This window comes from Cydia strobilella, chromosome 16, assembly GCF_947568885.1.
Source record: "Cydia strobilella chromosome 16, ilCydStro3.1, whole genome shotgun sequence".
NCBI lineage: Eukaryota > Metazoa > Arthropoda > Insecta > Lepidoptera > Tortricidae > Cydia > Cydia strobilella.
This window is the reverse complement of record NC_086056.1, coordinates 10,318,964-10,333,350: the sequence shown is the minus strand read 5'-3', so window position 1 is coordinate 10,333,350 and position 14,387 is coordinate 10,318,964. Positions and strand designations below refer to the sequence as shown.

General features: G+C 37.1%; 1 protein-coding gene across 2 annotated transcripts in view; it reads left to right on the top strand.

Moving 5' to 3' along the window:
* Positions 1–14,387, top strand: part of LOC134748301 (ETS-like protein pointed) — a 166,084-nt gene that overhangs the window by 35,801 nt on the left and 115,896 nt on the right. For both annotated transcript variants that reach the window (XM_063683050.1, XM_063683049.1), the window contains exon 3: positions 2,962–3,082. In XM_063683050.1, coding sequence (XP_063539120.1) covers positions 2,962–3,082 — 121 coding nt within the window. The remainder of the gene's footprint in view (positions 1–2,961; positions 3,083–14,387) is intronic.

Genomic DNA, 14,387 nt, shown 5'->3' with positions numbered 1-14,387 from the left:
GGTGATTGCCGTTGGTGCCCTTTTCCGGAGAATAAATAAATTAGTTGATGCGTACCATGTTCATTATTACGGGTCGCCATCGTATGATACTCAAACTTGCAGATTTAGTTAACGCCTATTGTCTAAATTTCTATTCTGGGGGCCTAGTCAAGATGACAATAGTACATCGACAAACGACAAACGAAAAGAAAGAATGTATTGGCATGACAAATGCTACGAGAAGTGACGTGAATATATCCATAAAGTCTATACATTATTTAAGTTGCGATTGCCATTTTCTATCAAAGATTGTTACGGTTTTCTTGCCATATAAGTATCATAAATTATACATTATATCACCTAATAAGTTGTACGTTTATCTCTTCAAGATTTTACAGAATAAGTACTTAGTCATCAGCATGTCATCAGCTTTTCCAATTCTAAAGCAGCATATTAAATCTATACTTTCTTGGAAATAACAGGTGTAATTTTAGAGGATTTATAAGTCAAAATGGTGATCGTTATAAGCATGTATAAAATATAGCGATTATTCTAAAATAAAGTAAGACAGTCGTTATAGCCACCTAATCATTAGAGGCGCGTGCCGAACCGGGGGCCCGGGGCTTTGTTGCTTTATCACCAACATTTCAATAGCCATTCATCTCACGGCTGAAAAAGTGAAGTATGTGTCTGTCAATCGTTCGCACTATTAGGAGGTGTAAGTGAGTTCGTGCCCCCAATATAGATAATCACGTGGCGCAGGGGTGACCCCCGATAAAAATACACGCCCGTTTACGGGTAATCATGGCGCGCTTCAGTTAGTCCCACTAATTATTAGTTAACTTACAGACATTTCATTTTGTACATGAGGTATATTGCAGATGTACCACTTTTTTGAAGAAAAAAAAAATTTTTTTTTTTAAAAGTGACTAAATTGCGTAATCAGCTGACATTTAACTTTGATTTTACTTATAGATTGCCATATAGATAAGGATATTTTATGTGATGCCATAAGGATCCGCATTATAGTTAGAGCTCGCATGTTCGACAGATTGCCCCTGATTGGAGCGAGGGGACAGCCTGATTCGATTTTGACGTTTTTATTGGGTAATATTGATATACTTTGTGATTAGGATCGTGTCAGGGTTCCAATACATTCAATTGAGAAGGGTCAGAACACTTATTGATAAGATATCCAGCAGGGCTAAAAATACCGAGTTCCACTCAGTAGCGTGCACTTGTGTTGTGTATTCAAGAAGGTAGACTTATTCACTAGCGAAATTAATTAAAAAGTACGTAGGTGTCGTGGAGCTTTCATATTTTGACGAATGCATGGTTTTCGCTTATTTGAGCAGGAACATGTACCCACGTTAACCTTGACTAACAATTGGAACCGGTCAAAAAACCGGATTTAACTTAAGTTATTATGATCAAAGCTCATCGATTCAATTGTTTCTGAATATTTTTAAGCAGTGCATGTCCGCCGGCGGAAGCGTATTTCGCTCCGTGAATAGAGAATCAAGTTGACCGCTCGTATGACCGGACCGATTTCAATAATAATCGTGGCTGCGTACACCATGTTCTTAGTTCTATTTATGGGATATTTCGACTTAAAAGCTGAACGGATAGCGCTGTTTGGAAGAGGGAGAGTAATGGGCGCGAGATGTAAACATTGTAAACACGAGGCAGTCAATGAATTTATGGTTACATTGTGCCTCGAGAGTCTGCGATTTTTCCCGTAAAACATCACACTTTATTCATTTCAGTAAAATTGAACGTGCTGTAAAATTTAATCATTTTATTAAAATGTTTCCGTGGAATTATTAGAAAATCCGTAAGAAGTCTTTGCCGAAACGAAACCTTCGTGATTTAATGTCAGGGGCAATTGCTTTTCTTGAACAAGAGCAAGTTCCAAGTCAAGTAGGATGAATGTGACCACAGTATAAGTCATTCTACCTTGACTTGACTTAGTGGACTTGGTCACTTTTTTTTTGTGTATGATATCTATTTCAGTTTATAAGTCATTCTATCCTTACTACAGTACAATCCCGTTCATCCGGCACTAACGTTGACACAAGAGAGCCGAATTAGTGTAAAATTCGGATTACTGGAAATTTGAGCAATCCTATATATATTTTGCTATGTTTTTAAGTATGTCGTATAAATATACTACGCTAAAATCATAATTTCAAAGAAAATTTGATCTTATATTATATATTATCTGGTTTTTAATCACACTTGATGTTGTTTATGTCCATGATGGGCGACGGTTACGGCTTCTCATCAGGCGGGTTGCCTACATCGTTTGCCGAGTATCACAAAAAAAAACTAGTATACTCCAAAAAGGCACGATTCCTCACCTGGTCATTTCGACGGTTTCTGTTTTGAATTCTACACCCACCTGTGACCTAAATAATTCTAATTCTTCAATACAAGGGTCTGAATGAGATGACGTCACCGTCTTTGCACGCACCTTTCTCAGAAACCATCAAGACTCAAATATCAAATGAGGTGCCAAGGCCGGTTCAGTATAATCGTTTCAATGCCGGTGAACTTATATATTTATTATTGACCCAAAGTAATTAGTTGTCGGTTCTGTATCGCTGAATGATCAATGTTATAAATTGTTGCAATGCAGGGAAATGGAAATTTCATGTTTGCTGATACAGAAGAACTGTGCATAGTTAGTTCGATTTTTCACAATTGCGCTAATGGAGTTGGACATTATTCAAACAGATCACACCGACTTAAGCACATACCTTACTTTTTAGTAACTGACGACAAGGGCGCAGCTATATATTAGACACGAATACACGATATACACATAGAAGTGAGATGCAGACTTTTATACGTATTGCTGCGTCTCTGCAAGTCTCTGTCGTCAGTTACTGACTTAAGTACGATGTGTGAAGCGCTTTAACGTTTTTCGACCATGCGTTATTCTTATTCAATCACCCTTCTAACGACATGTTGTTTTCCCAGTGCGATGAAGGCGGCGGCCCGATGGAGGGCATCAAGAGCGAACCGCCGGAGAACGAGGAGCCGCGAGCCATGCAGAAGGTACCTTCGCTGTCCGACCTATCCGACCCGGAGGCGTCATTAGGTAAGTCGTAACATAACCTTAAGTCAGTTCTTTAACAAACGCCAAATGAAAAGAAAAAGTGTATGGGTATGACAGATGGCACGAAGAGTCACGTGACTATTTCCATACATTATTTAAGTTTCGATTGGCGTAGAAAACGCGGTCAACGATTGTCATTTTCGCTTGACCTCCTAAAATAGTCCACAGAAGATATAAACAGAATAACCTTTTGTAGACTTTTTTATTTATTTATTTAGGACAGAAACAGCCACATATAATAAAATAAAAAAGCCTTTAATTCCACACAATTTGAACAATACTTAAAAAATTAATAAATTATAGCTAATAACATACTTAATTATTAATTTTATGACAGCAGCAAACAGCCACATATACAAATGGATTTGTAGTACAATGTACTTAACGTAATTAAGAAACAGACCTGGATATTTGTGGAATATTTAGGACTTAAACAGATTAAGATAGACGTGTTAAGTAATTCTTAATGTCTAATTAAATATGCATCCCTTAACACTAGCAAGATTAACTTCCTTTGCCATGCGAGCATGGCTTATATAATAGTGTAGACAAATTCATACAAATTTCCCCTAACACGGCTGAAGGTTGGCCATTACTCAATCACCGACCCCGGCGTAAATCAGTGGCAGTTGTACTAACACCCACACTTGACCAGACTTAGACCTTATCACGTTGCCATAAGGCTGACGAATGGCCAGTGCAGTCTACGATGGTGCAGCGGAAACAAACGACTTGCGTCCGGCGATGCCAACTTAGCCGCCCTGAGCGCTAGGAAGCACCAATTGCCCAGTATCCGAAGATCAGCGAGTCGGATTTTGAATTCCGACAGCTTTGAATAATCGCTCGGAAGGCGTGAATCTAGGTGCTGTTTTACAGTGAAATGTGCTGGAGGTATATCCATTTCTGAGTTAAAATAAACTATCTAGGGATCCTAGGTTTTTCAATCCTGGGGTATCGTATATATAGGACCCCGTAAAACGCCTACCCACTCCCTTAGACGAGAGGGATTTGAGGACAATAAATACTATGACCTCCAAAAAGGGCGTAGCCAGCCAATGAACTAATGGGGGGGAGGCAAGTTGATATTGCATGTAAAATAACTCCAGGGGGGACAGCTGCCCTCTGCGGGCGGGAGGAGGGGGGACCCTGCCTACGCTTTAGCTAGACTACCGATTCTACGATATTAGGATAATAACGGAAAGAAGCGAATCCTGTGTTCCTGAGATTACAAACCCAAATAACATCCCAAATATTTCATATTCTGGCTATTGTTGCACTTAAATTCAACATGACTGATTATCCAGTGCAATACACAGCGATAATCGATCGTTACGCGACCACGGGGCTAGATGATTAGCAAATAGGTGAAGCCGAATAGGATAATACGGCGCATCCTCGTTAGTGCAGCATCAGCCGCTGTTTTCATAACTGATCGCTTACGTGCTATAATATAGTTTATAGCTTGACATGCAGGTAGGGTTGGCAAAGTCTCAAATGTATACCATCCATAATAACCGAAAGACGTTCATTGCTGGACAACGGCCTCCCCCAAGAATCTCCTTAAATAAATACCGGTCGTGCGCTGCCTTTCTTAACTAGACGACTATCTTTACTAGATAGTCATAGTCAGTCCACGTTGGGGCACTGCTCTGCGTCCTTCGGTCCGCGGTCGCCACTCTAGATCCTCCCGAAAAATCTCTCGAGAAGGATCCTTCCATATTCGTCACCATTTCAGTCCTTTCTTTTGACTGAAACTTGAGCCCTTTTAAACTTCTTGATGTCTCTTCTTGATGTGTTCTTGGGTGTGTTGTATGATCGCTTTTTAGCGATAAGACCGCCTGTTGTTTAACCTCTTCTTTTGTATATTCTTTGTATTGTTTTCTATAATGAGGTGTGCAATAAAGAATATTTGTATTGTATTGATGTCTTCTTCTGTTAAGACTAAGGTCAATTGCACCAAACTGTTTGTCATCGTTAAAGAGTTCGCTAAATTTTATTGTATGGAAAGTTTCATAGTAAACCGCCGCGGCGCGCCGGGTGACGTTGATCAGTCTGTCAAATGCGGATGGTGCAACTGGCACTAAGAGTCCTCTCTGTAGAAGAATAAGTTGTAATAACTTTCACAAGTCAAAAGAGAAGTCTTCAAATGCTACTCGTAGTTCACTCGTGGTTTCCTCTTTAGATATAAAATCGAAACATGATGACGGAAATTTTAGGATTTCTGATTTTAAGTGGGTTGTTTAGGGATGATTAAAAAAAAATGGTCCCATTGATAACAAACATTGGCTTTTGAAGTCGTATCCCATTCCAAATCACTCAAAATCACAAGACGTGAGTTTTAGCTAGTGCAAAATGCACACATCGGTTGAACTCCATGTGTTAATTGTAATCAGTCGATGTAACGAGGGTATTGAACCGCTGGAAACGTGTCTGAAGGCTCGCGCCGCGCCCGCCGGAGTGGCCGCCGCATACGGGCCCATTGTTCCTACAACTGTCTGTATGTTCCACGTGGGAGCGGCTCATGCGTCGTTTGTTTTACTAACATGCACCAAAACATGAGGCGACAAAGGGTACATGTGAAAGACGCTAAAAAGTTGAGTTAATTGGTTACAATGGCTTTGACATGAAATTTTATTGCGTATTGTGTCAGGGAATTCAAAACAAAAAAATCACAAAACCAATACTAACAGTATCGTCGAAAACATATAAGTACATTTTTCCCCTCTCATTCCTGCTGTTATCACGGCTGATGCTTTAGTTCAGGGTTATGTTATCGTCAACGTCTGGCAATCTTCTCTGACATGAAATATATTTATACTCTTTTTTTCCATCTCACTTCAAGCTCACTTCAAAACAACGTAACCATACTCGCAAACACTACCTCCATCCATACTCGTGAATGAATGAACGTAACTGGATACAATCGTTCTGAATGAACTGGCTCCGTCTCGCCGCGTGCGCAGCGTAATTATAAAGCTTTAGAACATTTAGCTGACTAGTGAGATTATGCCACCCTCGACGGTGTACTACATGAAATTTACACTTAAAAAGACCTTTCGGGATGACTTGATTGAAGATTTTATTTTGAGCATGAGCATTTACATTTTGTGTTTAATGTGTTTTAAGCATTAACTCGAAAATAAAATCTAACTAAAACCCTAAAACCCCATTTAGACGGTTACATTGCAGTATTTGGCCGATCGACTGAATTTATTGTATGTACTCTGTAATGTATCTCTCTGTAATATGTCTGTCTATATTGCAAGCAAGTTCTTGAACTGTATAAATGGGGCTTAGAGACAACATTAACAATTATATTGGAAGGGGTTTTTACAGTATTATCGTTTATTTGTGTTGTCCATTTGTATCGTTGCATTTAAAATACAATATAACACTCTTGCACACCTCATACAGTACACAAATTGTAATACATTTCATAAACAAATTTCTCGTTATAATGACTGAGAGTGCATACTATATTAACTTACTTTGGTAGTTATAGTTGTCAAAGCATTTCTGCCATTACGTGTCTTTTACTACTAGCCGTTGACGTCCTCCTATCACATCTAAACACAACCACATTGCATATAATAGTCTAAAATTTATAAATTGCATTATCAGCTAGAAGTACCACTTGGCACATCGCACATCACATGCTTATCGTAGACAAAGCTACCAATTTGTCGCTATCTCATCATGAGTCATGTAGAACGTAAGTACCTAGTCTGATGTACCGACACAGTTTATGTGCCAAATGATTGTTGAGATCAATTACATGCTAACAAATGCAGAGCTGTGAGGATGCCGCCTACTCGCTGCTACTATTTTGATAGACATTCCTACATATATTATTGTCACTAAAATATTGTGCTTTTTAAAACTTTCAGTTAGATGGTGACTATGATCAGAGGAAGATACAGTGTTTAACAAAATTCGTCATCATGTTAGAAATAGTTCTGTGTCAGACATTATGGCGAATTTAATGCATCTATTGGACATTACTTTAATAATTTTAATAAATAGTATTAATTTATTTTACATGTTGGGATATTTAATTATAAGTAATATTGAAATAAATGAGAAAATATATTTGGTTGGTATATTTCCTAACCAATAGTTATAGTACAATGACTACAATGAATATAAAATTCACATCGAATCGAGATATTTATTAAAACATAAATAAGTAAACATTAACAAATAGTGAGAACAATAATAAGAAGTTAAGAGCATTGATTTTTATACATAGTAGGTAAACACACGGGTATTAAACCATGTACTTAAAATATCACAAACGAAGTACGATCGTAGGTACCTACAATGAAATGAAGACTGAACATGTATTTAAACTTTGCTTAATATTGGAAACAGCTTCAATCAAATAAGGAGTTATCTCGAAAAACTAAGAAAATAAATACACTCATAAGTTATAAGTGTTACAAAACAAACTCAATGTCATATCGTTAATACATCTGACGCAACAAAGATTATCCCACAAAGGTGCGTCGCATCAATGGCCGCACATAATCGATTGAATGAATGTTATGAATGATCCACGTTAATGTTCGTTAATCAAAATATCACAACCAGCCATAACACATAGTGCATGTTTGTGTAGTGCAATGTAATGTAACTTTAGTAGTTTATGAAAAGCAGTAGTTTTGGCAACATCCTGCGCGCGGTGCAACATACGGAGGAAGTGGACACCGCAACATCCTCTCGAGAACACCTATCGACTTCTCAGGAATGTCTACTGTTACATCTCTCACTTTTTGATACTGATTCGTTGATTGGAGATAGCAGTCCCTAGTATAGATTTGTGGAAATTGTGGTGAAGTAAAAGAGATGTTAATTAAATATCAATCTTAGATATCTACAAAAAAACCGAACAAAATTCCGTCGATATAACTATAATTAATTAGTATCGGACCAAGCTACTCGTAACCCTGCATAGAATTTGCAAAGTGTGGAATGTGGAATGTCATCATTACTGATGACATTCCACATTCCATGTCAAATTTCTATGGATAATATGCCATTTATAATGCTACTTTCTCACTTTGTTCTATTCAAGTCGGTGCAAAGTTAGCATAGACCGACCCTATATTTAGACGAAAAAGATCATTACGAAAGTTCACATTTTTGCTTTTTTTTCCACTGCCCTATTCTATTCCCTTTTATTTCTCCACATATTTCGCCGATAGATGCATTAAATTCGTCATCATGTTCTGACACAGAACTGTTTCTAACATGATGACAAATTTTGTTTAACACTGTATCGTCCTCTGATCATGATCACCATCTAACTGAAAGTTAAAAGCACAATATTTTAGTGACAATAATACATGTAGGTATGTCAATCAAAATAGTAGCAGCACAGCACAACGTAGCAGCGAGTAAAGTTATTAAAATTTATTCTTCGTCGTGAAGCTCTTCACCATTATAGATTTTATTTATTTATTTTTTACAAACACTTCATTCATACAAATTATAAAACAAAAATCTTTTTACTATATATTATTATATCCAGACAGAAATGGACATTATTTTGTGTGGCGTAACAGTACACTACTAATGGCTGGGTAAGCAGTTTTTTATGCTCCATCGAGTGGAAACCAAGTTTCGTATGTCACCTGCTTTTTATCACTTTTTAAACGATTTTAAACTTAATTTTTAACTGAACAGAGTCCAAACTGTCCGCCGAGAGCTCATGTTTATTTAACTTTATTTTATGTCTCCATGACACATGTGTAGGCCCTTAACCACTTGTGTGTCAGATGGCGTATCTTTAATCAATGTTAGCAGATCGTTTTAATTAACCGTCCGTTATTTTAGCAATTCATATCTATTGAAATTCCCACGGGAAGACCTAACTTTGCACAGTTTGCATATTTATTAGCTGAGGTTCACTTCAAGATCAGATTGGCAAATACAAAGCTAAGCTAACTATTTCTGTCTTAGCCTATGTTGATACAAGAAAATTTTCATAACTGCCCTAAGGCATGGCTCACGAACACGTGTTGGGCTCGGCACACAGCGCCGACTGCTTATAGTGACACGCACACAAAGGAGGTTCATTCATCTGGACTGAATGGACGGCGAAAGCTCTCGCGGACTCTGCTCGCCTAGTACCGCGGCTCGACCAGTCAGCGGACATGTTGTTTTACTAGTTGACCAGAATAGCTGTTCGATTATTATTATTTCTAATAGTAGGAGATACGTCATATATGGTCGACCTTCACTCATACGTCTGACGGATGAAACTTATGTTTTATGAAAGAAAATATGTTCCTGAATATAAATAAATAGGGTTGCCTAAAGAAATATGGTCAAGGCTATTTTTAATAAATTATTGAAAATATTTTTTTTTCTTCAAATTTCACCGATTTGTCTGACGAACGAAAGTTGTATACTTTCCATTGGAACTTAAATGGAAAGTATACAACTTCTACAACATGAATAAATTAGGTTGCCTATGTTTTTCCGGTCACTATTATGAGGTTGCCGTGTTTAAACAGGTGAGTTAAAATCGATAATTGCACCCATCTGTCTGACGCTTGAATTATATATCAAAATAATGGTAATTTTATTGCGAATACAATGGTATACGGTTGCCTGCAAAAATCCGGTCACAAATAAGGGTTGCCAGGCTTTTAAAGAAAATAAGAAGGAAAGACTTTTAGCGATAACTCAAAAACGGCTTAACTGATCACGATTGTTTTAACTATTTTCCAATGTGTTTATTAATCACTATTTTTGTGATTTTTTTCATAATTTTAGGATCAATGGTTCAAAAGTTAGAAGGAAAAAACCCTTTTTTTTCTTTCTAAATAATTATTTCCGAAATGATTCACTTTATCAAAAAATGTTGTTCAAAAGCCCTATTTATTTTGAAAGACCTATTCAACGACACCCCACACCATAGGGTTGAAACGATAAAAAAATTGTCACACACAGTTTGTTTCTTTCAAAGCGATTATTTCCGAAAATATTTACTTTATCAAAAAATGTTTTTCGAAAACCCCTATTTATTTTAAAAGACCTATCCAACTACATCCCACATCATAGGGTTGAAACGAAACAAAAAATCCTTACATACATTTTGTTTCTTTCGAGGTGATTATTTCCGAAAATATTCACTTTATCAACAATTGATTTTTGAAATAATTAATTATCTAGTATACAAAAACTGTAATTCCAAATCAGAAAAGTTAATATCAGCACACATACAACTTATGCATAAGCTTGCAGTACCCTTCACTCGGCTCCATAAAATTAAAAAAACATTCATGGGTAATTGTGTAAGATTTTATAATATCATCATCATCATCATCATCATCATCATCATATAATCACGCCTATTTCCCGGAGGGGTAGGCAGAGACCACGGATTTCCACTTGCTACGATCCTGACATACCTCTTTCGCTTCCTTCACTTTCATAACATTCCTCATACACGCTCGCCGGTTTAGGGTGCTCTTGACCTGGCCTTTCTTCAGGATTTCCCCGATCTGATCAGAGAAAGTCCGCCGAGGTCTGCCCCTTCCAACTCCCGTTTCTACCTCTCCCTTATACACTCTCTTTGTTAGCCTTCTTTCACTCATTCTTTCCACGTGTCCAAACCATCTCAACATACCTTTCTCAATTTTTGTCACTACATCTTCGCTCAGTTCACACTTTTCTCTTATCACACTGTTCCTAATTCTATCTTGTAATCTCACACCACACACACTTCTCAACGCTCTCATTTCTACTGCATTCACTTGGCTCTGATGCCTCTTCTGCCATACCCAACTTTCGCTACCATACATAAGTGTAGGCACCAGCACCCCTCTATGCACAGCCAACCGTGCCTTTTGCGACACCTTCTGGCTGCTCATAAAAGCGTTAAGTGCCCCATTCACGCGATTTCCAGCACTCACTCTCCTTTCAATATCTTTATCATGCTTACCGTTCCTAGTGAATAATGTTCCCAGATACACAAACTCTTTCACTTGTTCTACTCTTTCTTGACCAATCAAAATTTCACAGTTTGTCATATATTCCTCCTTTTCAAATACCATAACTTTCGTCTTACTTACATTTATTTTCATTCCTTTCCTTTCAAAAGATCCATGCATTCTAGTTACCATCTCCTGCAACTCTTCACCCGATGACGCTAGCAATACCAGGTCATCAGCGTAAAGAAGACATTTGACGGGTAACCCACTCATTCTCAGCCCACATTCATCATTTCTCAAATCATGCAAACTACTGTCCATGAACAGATTAAACAGCCACGGTGACGCTACACACCCCTGCCTAACACCCTTTTCGATGCTAAACCACTCAGTGTACTATAATAAACTTCCAAATATCATCACATGTAATAAACTTCCAAATATCATCACTGAATTATCTGTTAATAAATTTAAAAAATATCTAAAACGTAAACTTATCTCTAAAGCCTATTATAGCACACAAGACTATATGAATGATGAAACACCGTGGGATTGTGATTGAAAATAATTAATCATTTATTATTATGTTAATAATGATGAAATTGATAATTCAATGAATACCTGTATACAGGATACAGGCGCTAGGAGTAAAAATATGATTTAATATTCGGCGTCCTCTCAAGGCGGCTGTATTGATTTTTCTTTAATAAAACAAGTGTAAACAGGTTGTGAAGGGCAGGAGGAATCTACCGATATGTCATTTTAAAAAATCCGTCCAGTATCCTGAGCTACAGGGTGTACTGATTTTCAGTATTTAAACCCATAACCCTACTTTCTGTTTAAGTCACAGTCGAGTAAAATGTTGATATTGGGGTAGAACGTGTACAAATGTATAGACAAAAGTAGAATTCATATTCCTCCAAGTTTCATATTAAGAGAATATCCCCTGAAAGGGTATAAGCGCTAAATCTGGATTCAGCTATTATTTTCTATAACAAGATGTATTTTTTCCGCAAATATATCTAGGACTGTTTTATGTAGAATTTAATAAGCTTTAATGTTGCTGTACACCATATTTTCATAGAGAACGTATATTTAGAGTAAAACGCAAATTTCTCCAGGATGGTACACATTTTTCAAGATGGCTGCGATTCCTCGAGGTCCCCAAATGTCAAATAGTGTGGACATGAAAAAGAGACCTTTAATTAACATACATACCAAATTTCATATCTTTGGAAGGATTTCGAGGTGAGACTTAATCCGATTGTGCTAAAAACTAATTTCCCATTTCTGAATCGCTATTCCTTGAATAAAAAGGTTGAAGCTTGCTGCATGAAGTTGATTTAAATGAATGAGATAAACTTATTCTAGAAAACATTTCCGTATAAGATTTGTATTGTTATATTTGTTATGTAATGTGAGTAAAAATGTACTTACCTTCTACAAAAAAAAAATCGTCACGCAACTTTTTTGCCAACCGTCTGAGATAAGTCAAGTGGTAGAACTATCAAATGTAAGTCACATAACAAAGATAGTAATCGCCATTAATCAATAAAATTACCGATTTATGTAAATTACATGATTTATGTAAATACAGCGTAATACTCAAGTTAATCCAAACTTATAAATAATATCCGCACGTCGTAACGACAGGTAAAGGACCTTTTTAAATTTAGTATTTTTATAGTTTTTTATTGACGATTTACTGAATAAAGCAAACAAAAAGCCAGTATAAATTTATTAATTTGACGTTAACGTCGGATGGTTGATGCAAACGAATAATTTAAGTAAGCTTTATTCGAATCTATGGCATTGTAATAAGGTTTACATTGTCATGGTATATTTATATTGTGTGTAACGCGTCTCGCAGTCGCGCTAAGCATAATCTCTCTGATCTCTCATAACTACAACTGAAAAACCATTCAAGTGTGGACATTGTTGAAAATAAAATAAGGTCTACATTTGAATGATTTTCCAAATGTAGTTACTGCGTTTTTGCTTATCGCAGCTTGCGACGCGTACGCGTAACTTAATGGGCTGCTCGGCACCTCTCCTGCTACCTATACTGTGTAGCTTGCATACAGAACGGGCCAGCATATAACGCACATACATATATTATGTGCGGTAGGATCAACGACGGATTTTAGGGTTCCGTATCAAGTACTATTAGTTATTCTGTGCCCGTACGTATCTCAAAAGGAAAAACGGAACCTTTATAGGATCACTCGTGCGTCTGTCTGTCTGTCCGTCTGTTACAGCCTATTTTCACAACACAAACAAACACACAAACAGTTTAGAAGCTATTCTAGAAAATAGGCAAAAAATGACCATTCCCTTCCTTTATCTCCGAAACGACTGGGTCTAAAATTTTGAAAAAAAAATACACAAAATAGTTCTTTACCTGTACATGACAGGAAAATCTATTAGAAATGTGCAGTCAAGCGTGAGTCGGACTTAACTACTTAGTTTTTGATCCGACCCCTACGGGTTTTTTAAAGACACTCACGTTTCACAAAAAATACATTGTTAAAGATTGTGTAATGTACGGAACCCTTGGAACGCGAGTCCGACTCGCACTTGGCCAGTTATTTTATTCCTTTATGATCGCTCGAACGGACTTGAAAACTGTCTCTTTTATTTTATCAGTCTGTCTTTAATATTTTTCATTCATCCCTACTAATATTATTAATGCGAAAGTAACTTCACCATCACCCCAGACGGTAAGCGCTCTCTTGATTGTTCAAAAACTGATAAGAAAGTTGCATTTTATCCACATGTGGGGCAAAGTAATCAAATGCAAATTTTGAGTTGTATCCTTATGTTGGATGGTAGAATTTACTTTTGAATTTAATAAAATTTATTTTGAATTGTTTTGCTTTGATTTTATTTGATATTTTACAGTTAGTATTTTCCTTGTGTTGATGTGGTGAAAATTGTTGTGTTTCACTCAGTGGCAAAATTAGTGCCTTGAATTAAAACCCTCGCAACGCTAAAGATTCCATTTTTCTAATCTTTCGCTTGCTCGGGTATCAATATTAGCACAAGAGGTTAAACAACAACTTTGCCCCCTTGTAAAACAAATAAATATTGTCTGTAGGTCTGTCTGCCACCTCTTCACACTAAAACCGCTGGACCATTGAGGCCACCGGTAAGGACTTGGGATAGTTTTTATCAATCAGGAGTCGTAGCACGGTACGCTTATCACCATGCCTGTTACGTTCTAACAAGTATGTGAGTGCGAAAGTGACGGACTCAGTGATAGGGAAAACCATGCTGCGCGGGCAGACGAACTTGCGGGCAGACGCTAGTTTAGTAATAACATGACATGAGAGTTGAGACAGTTGTAT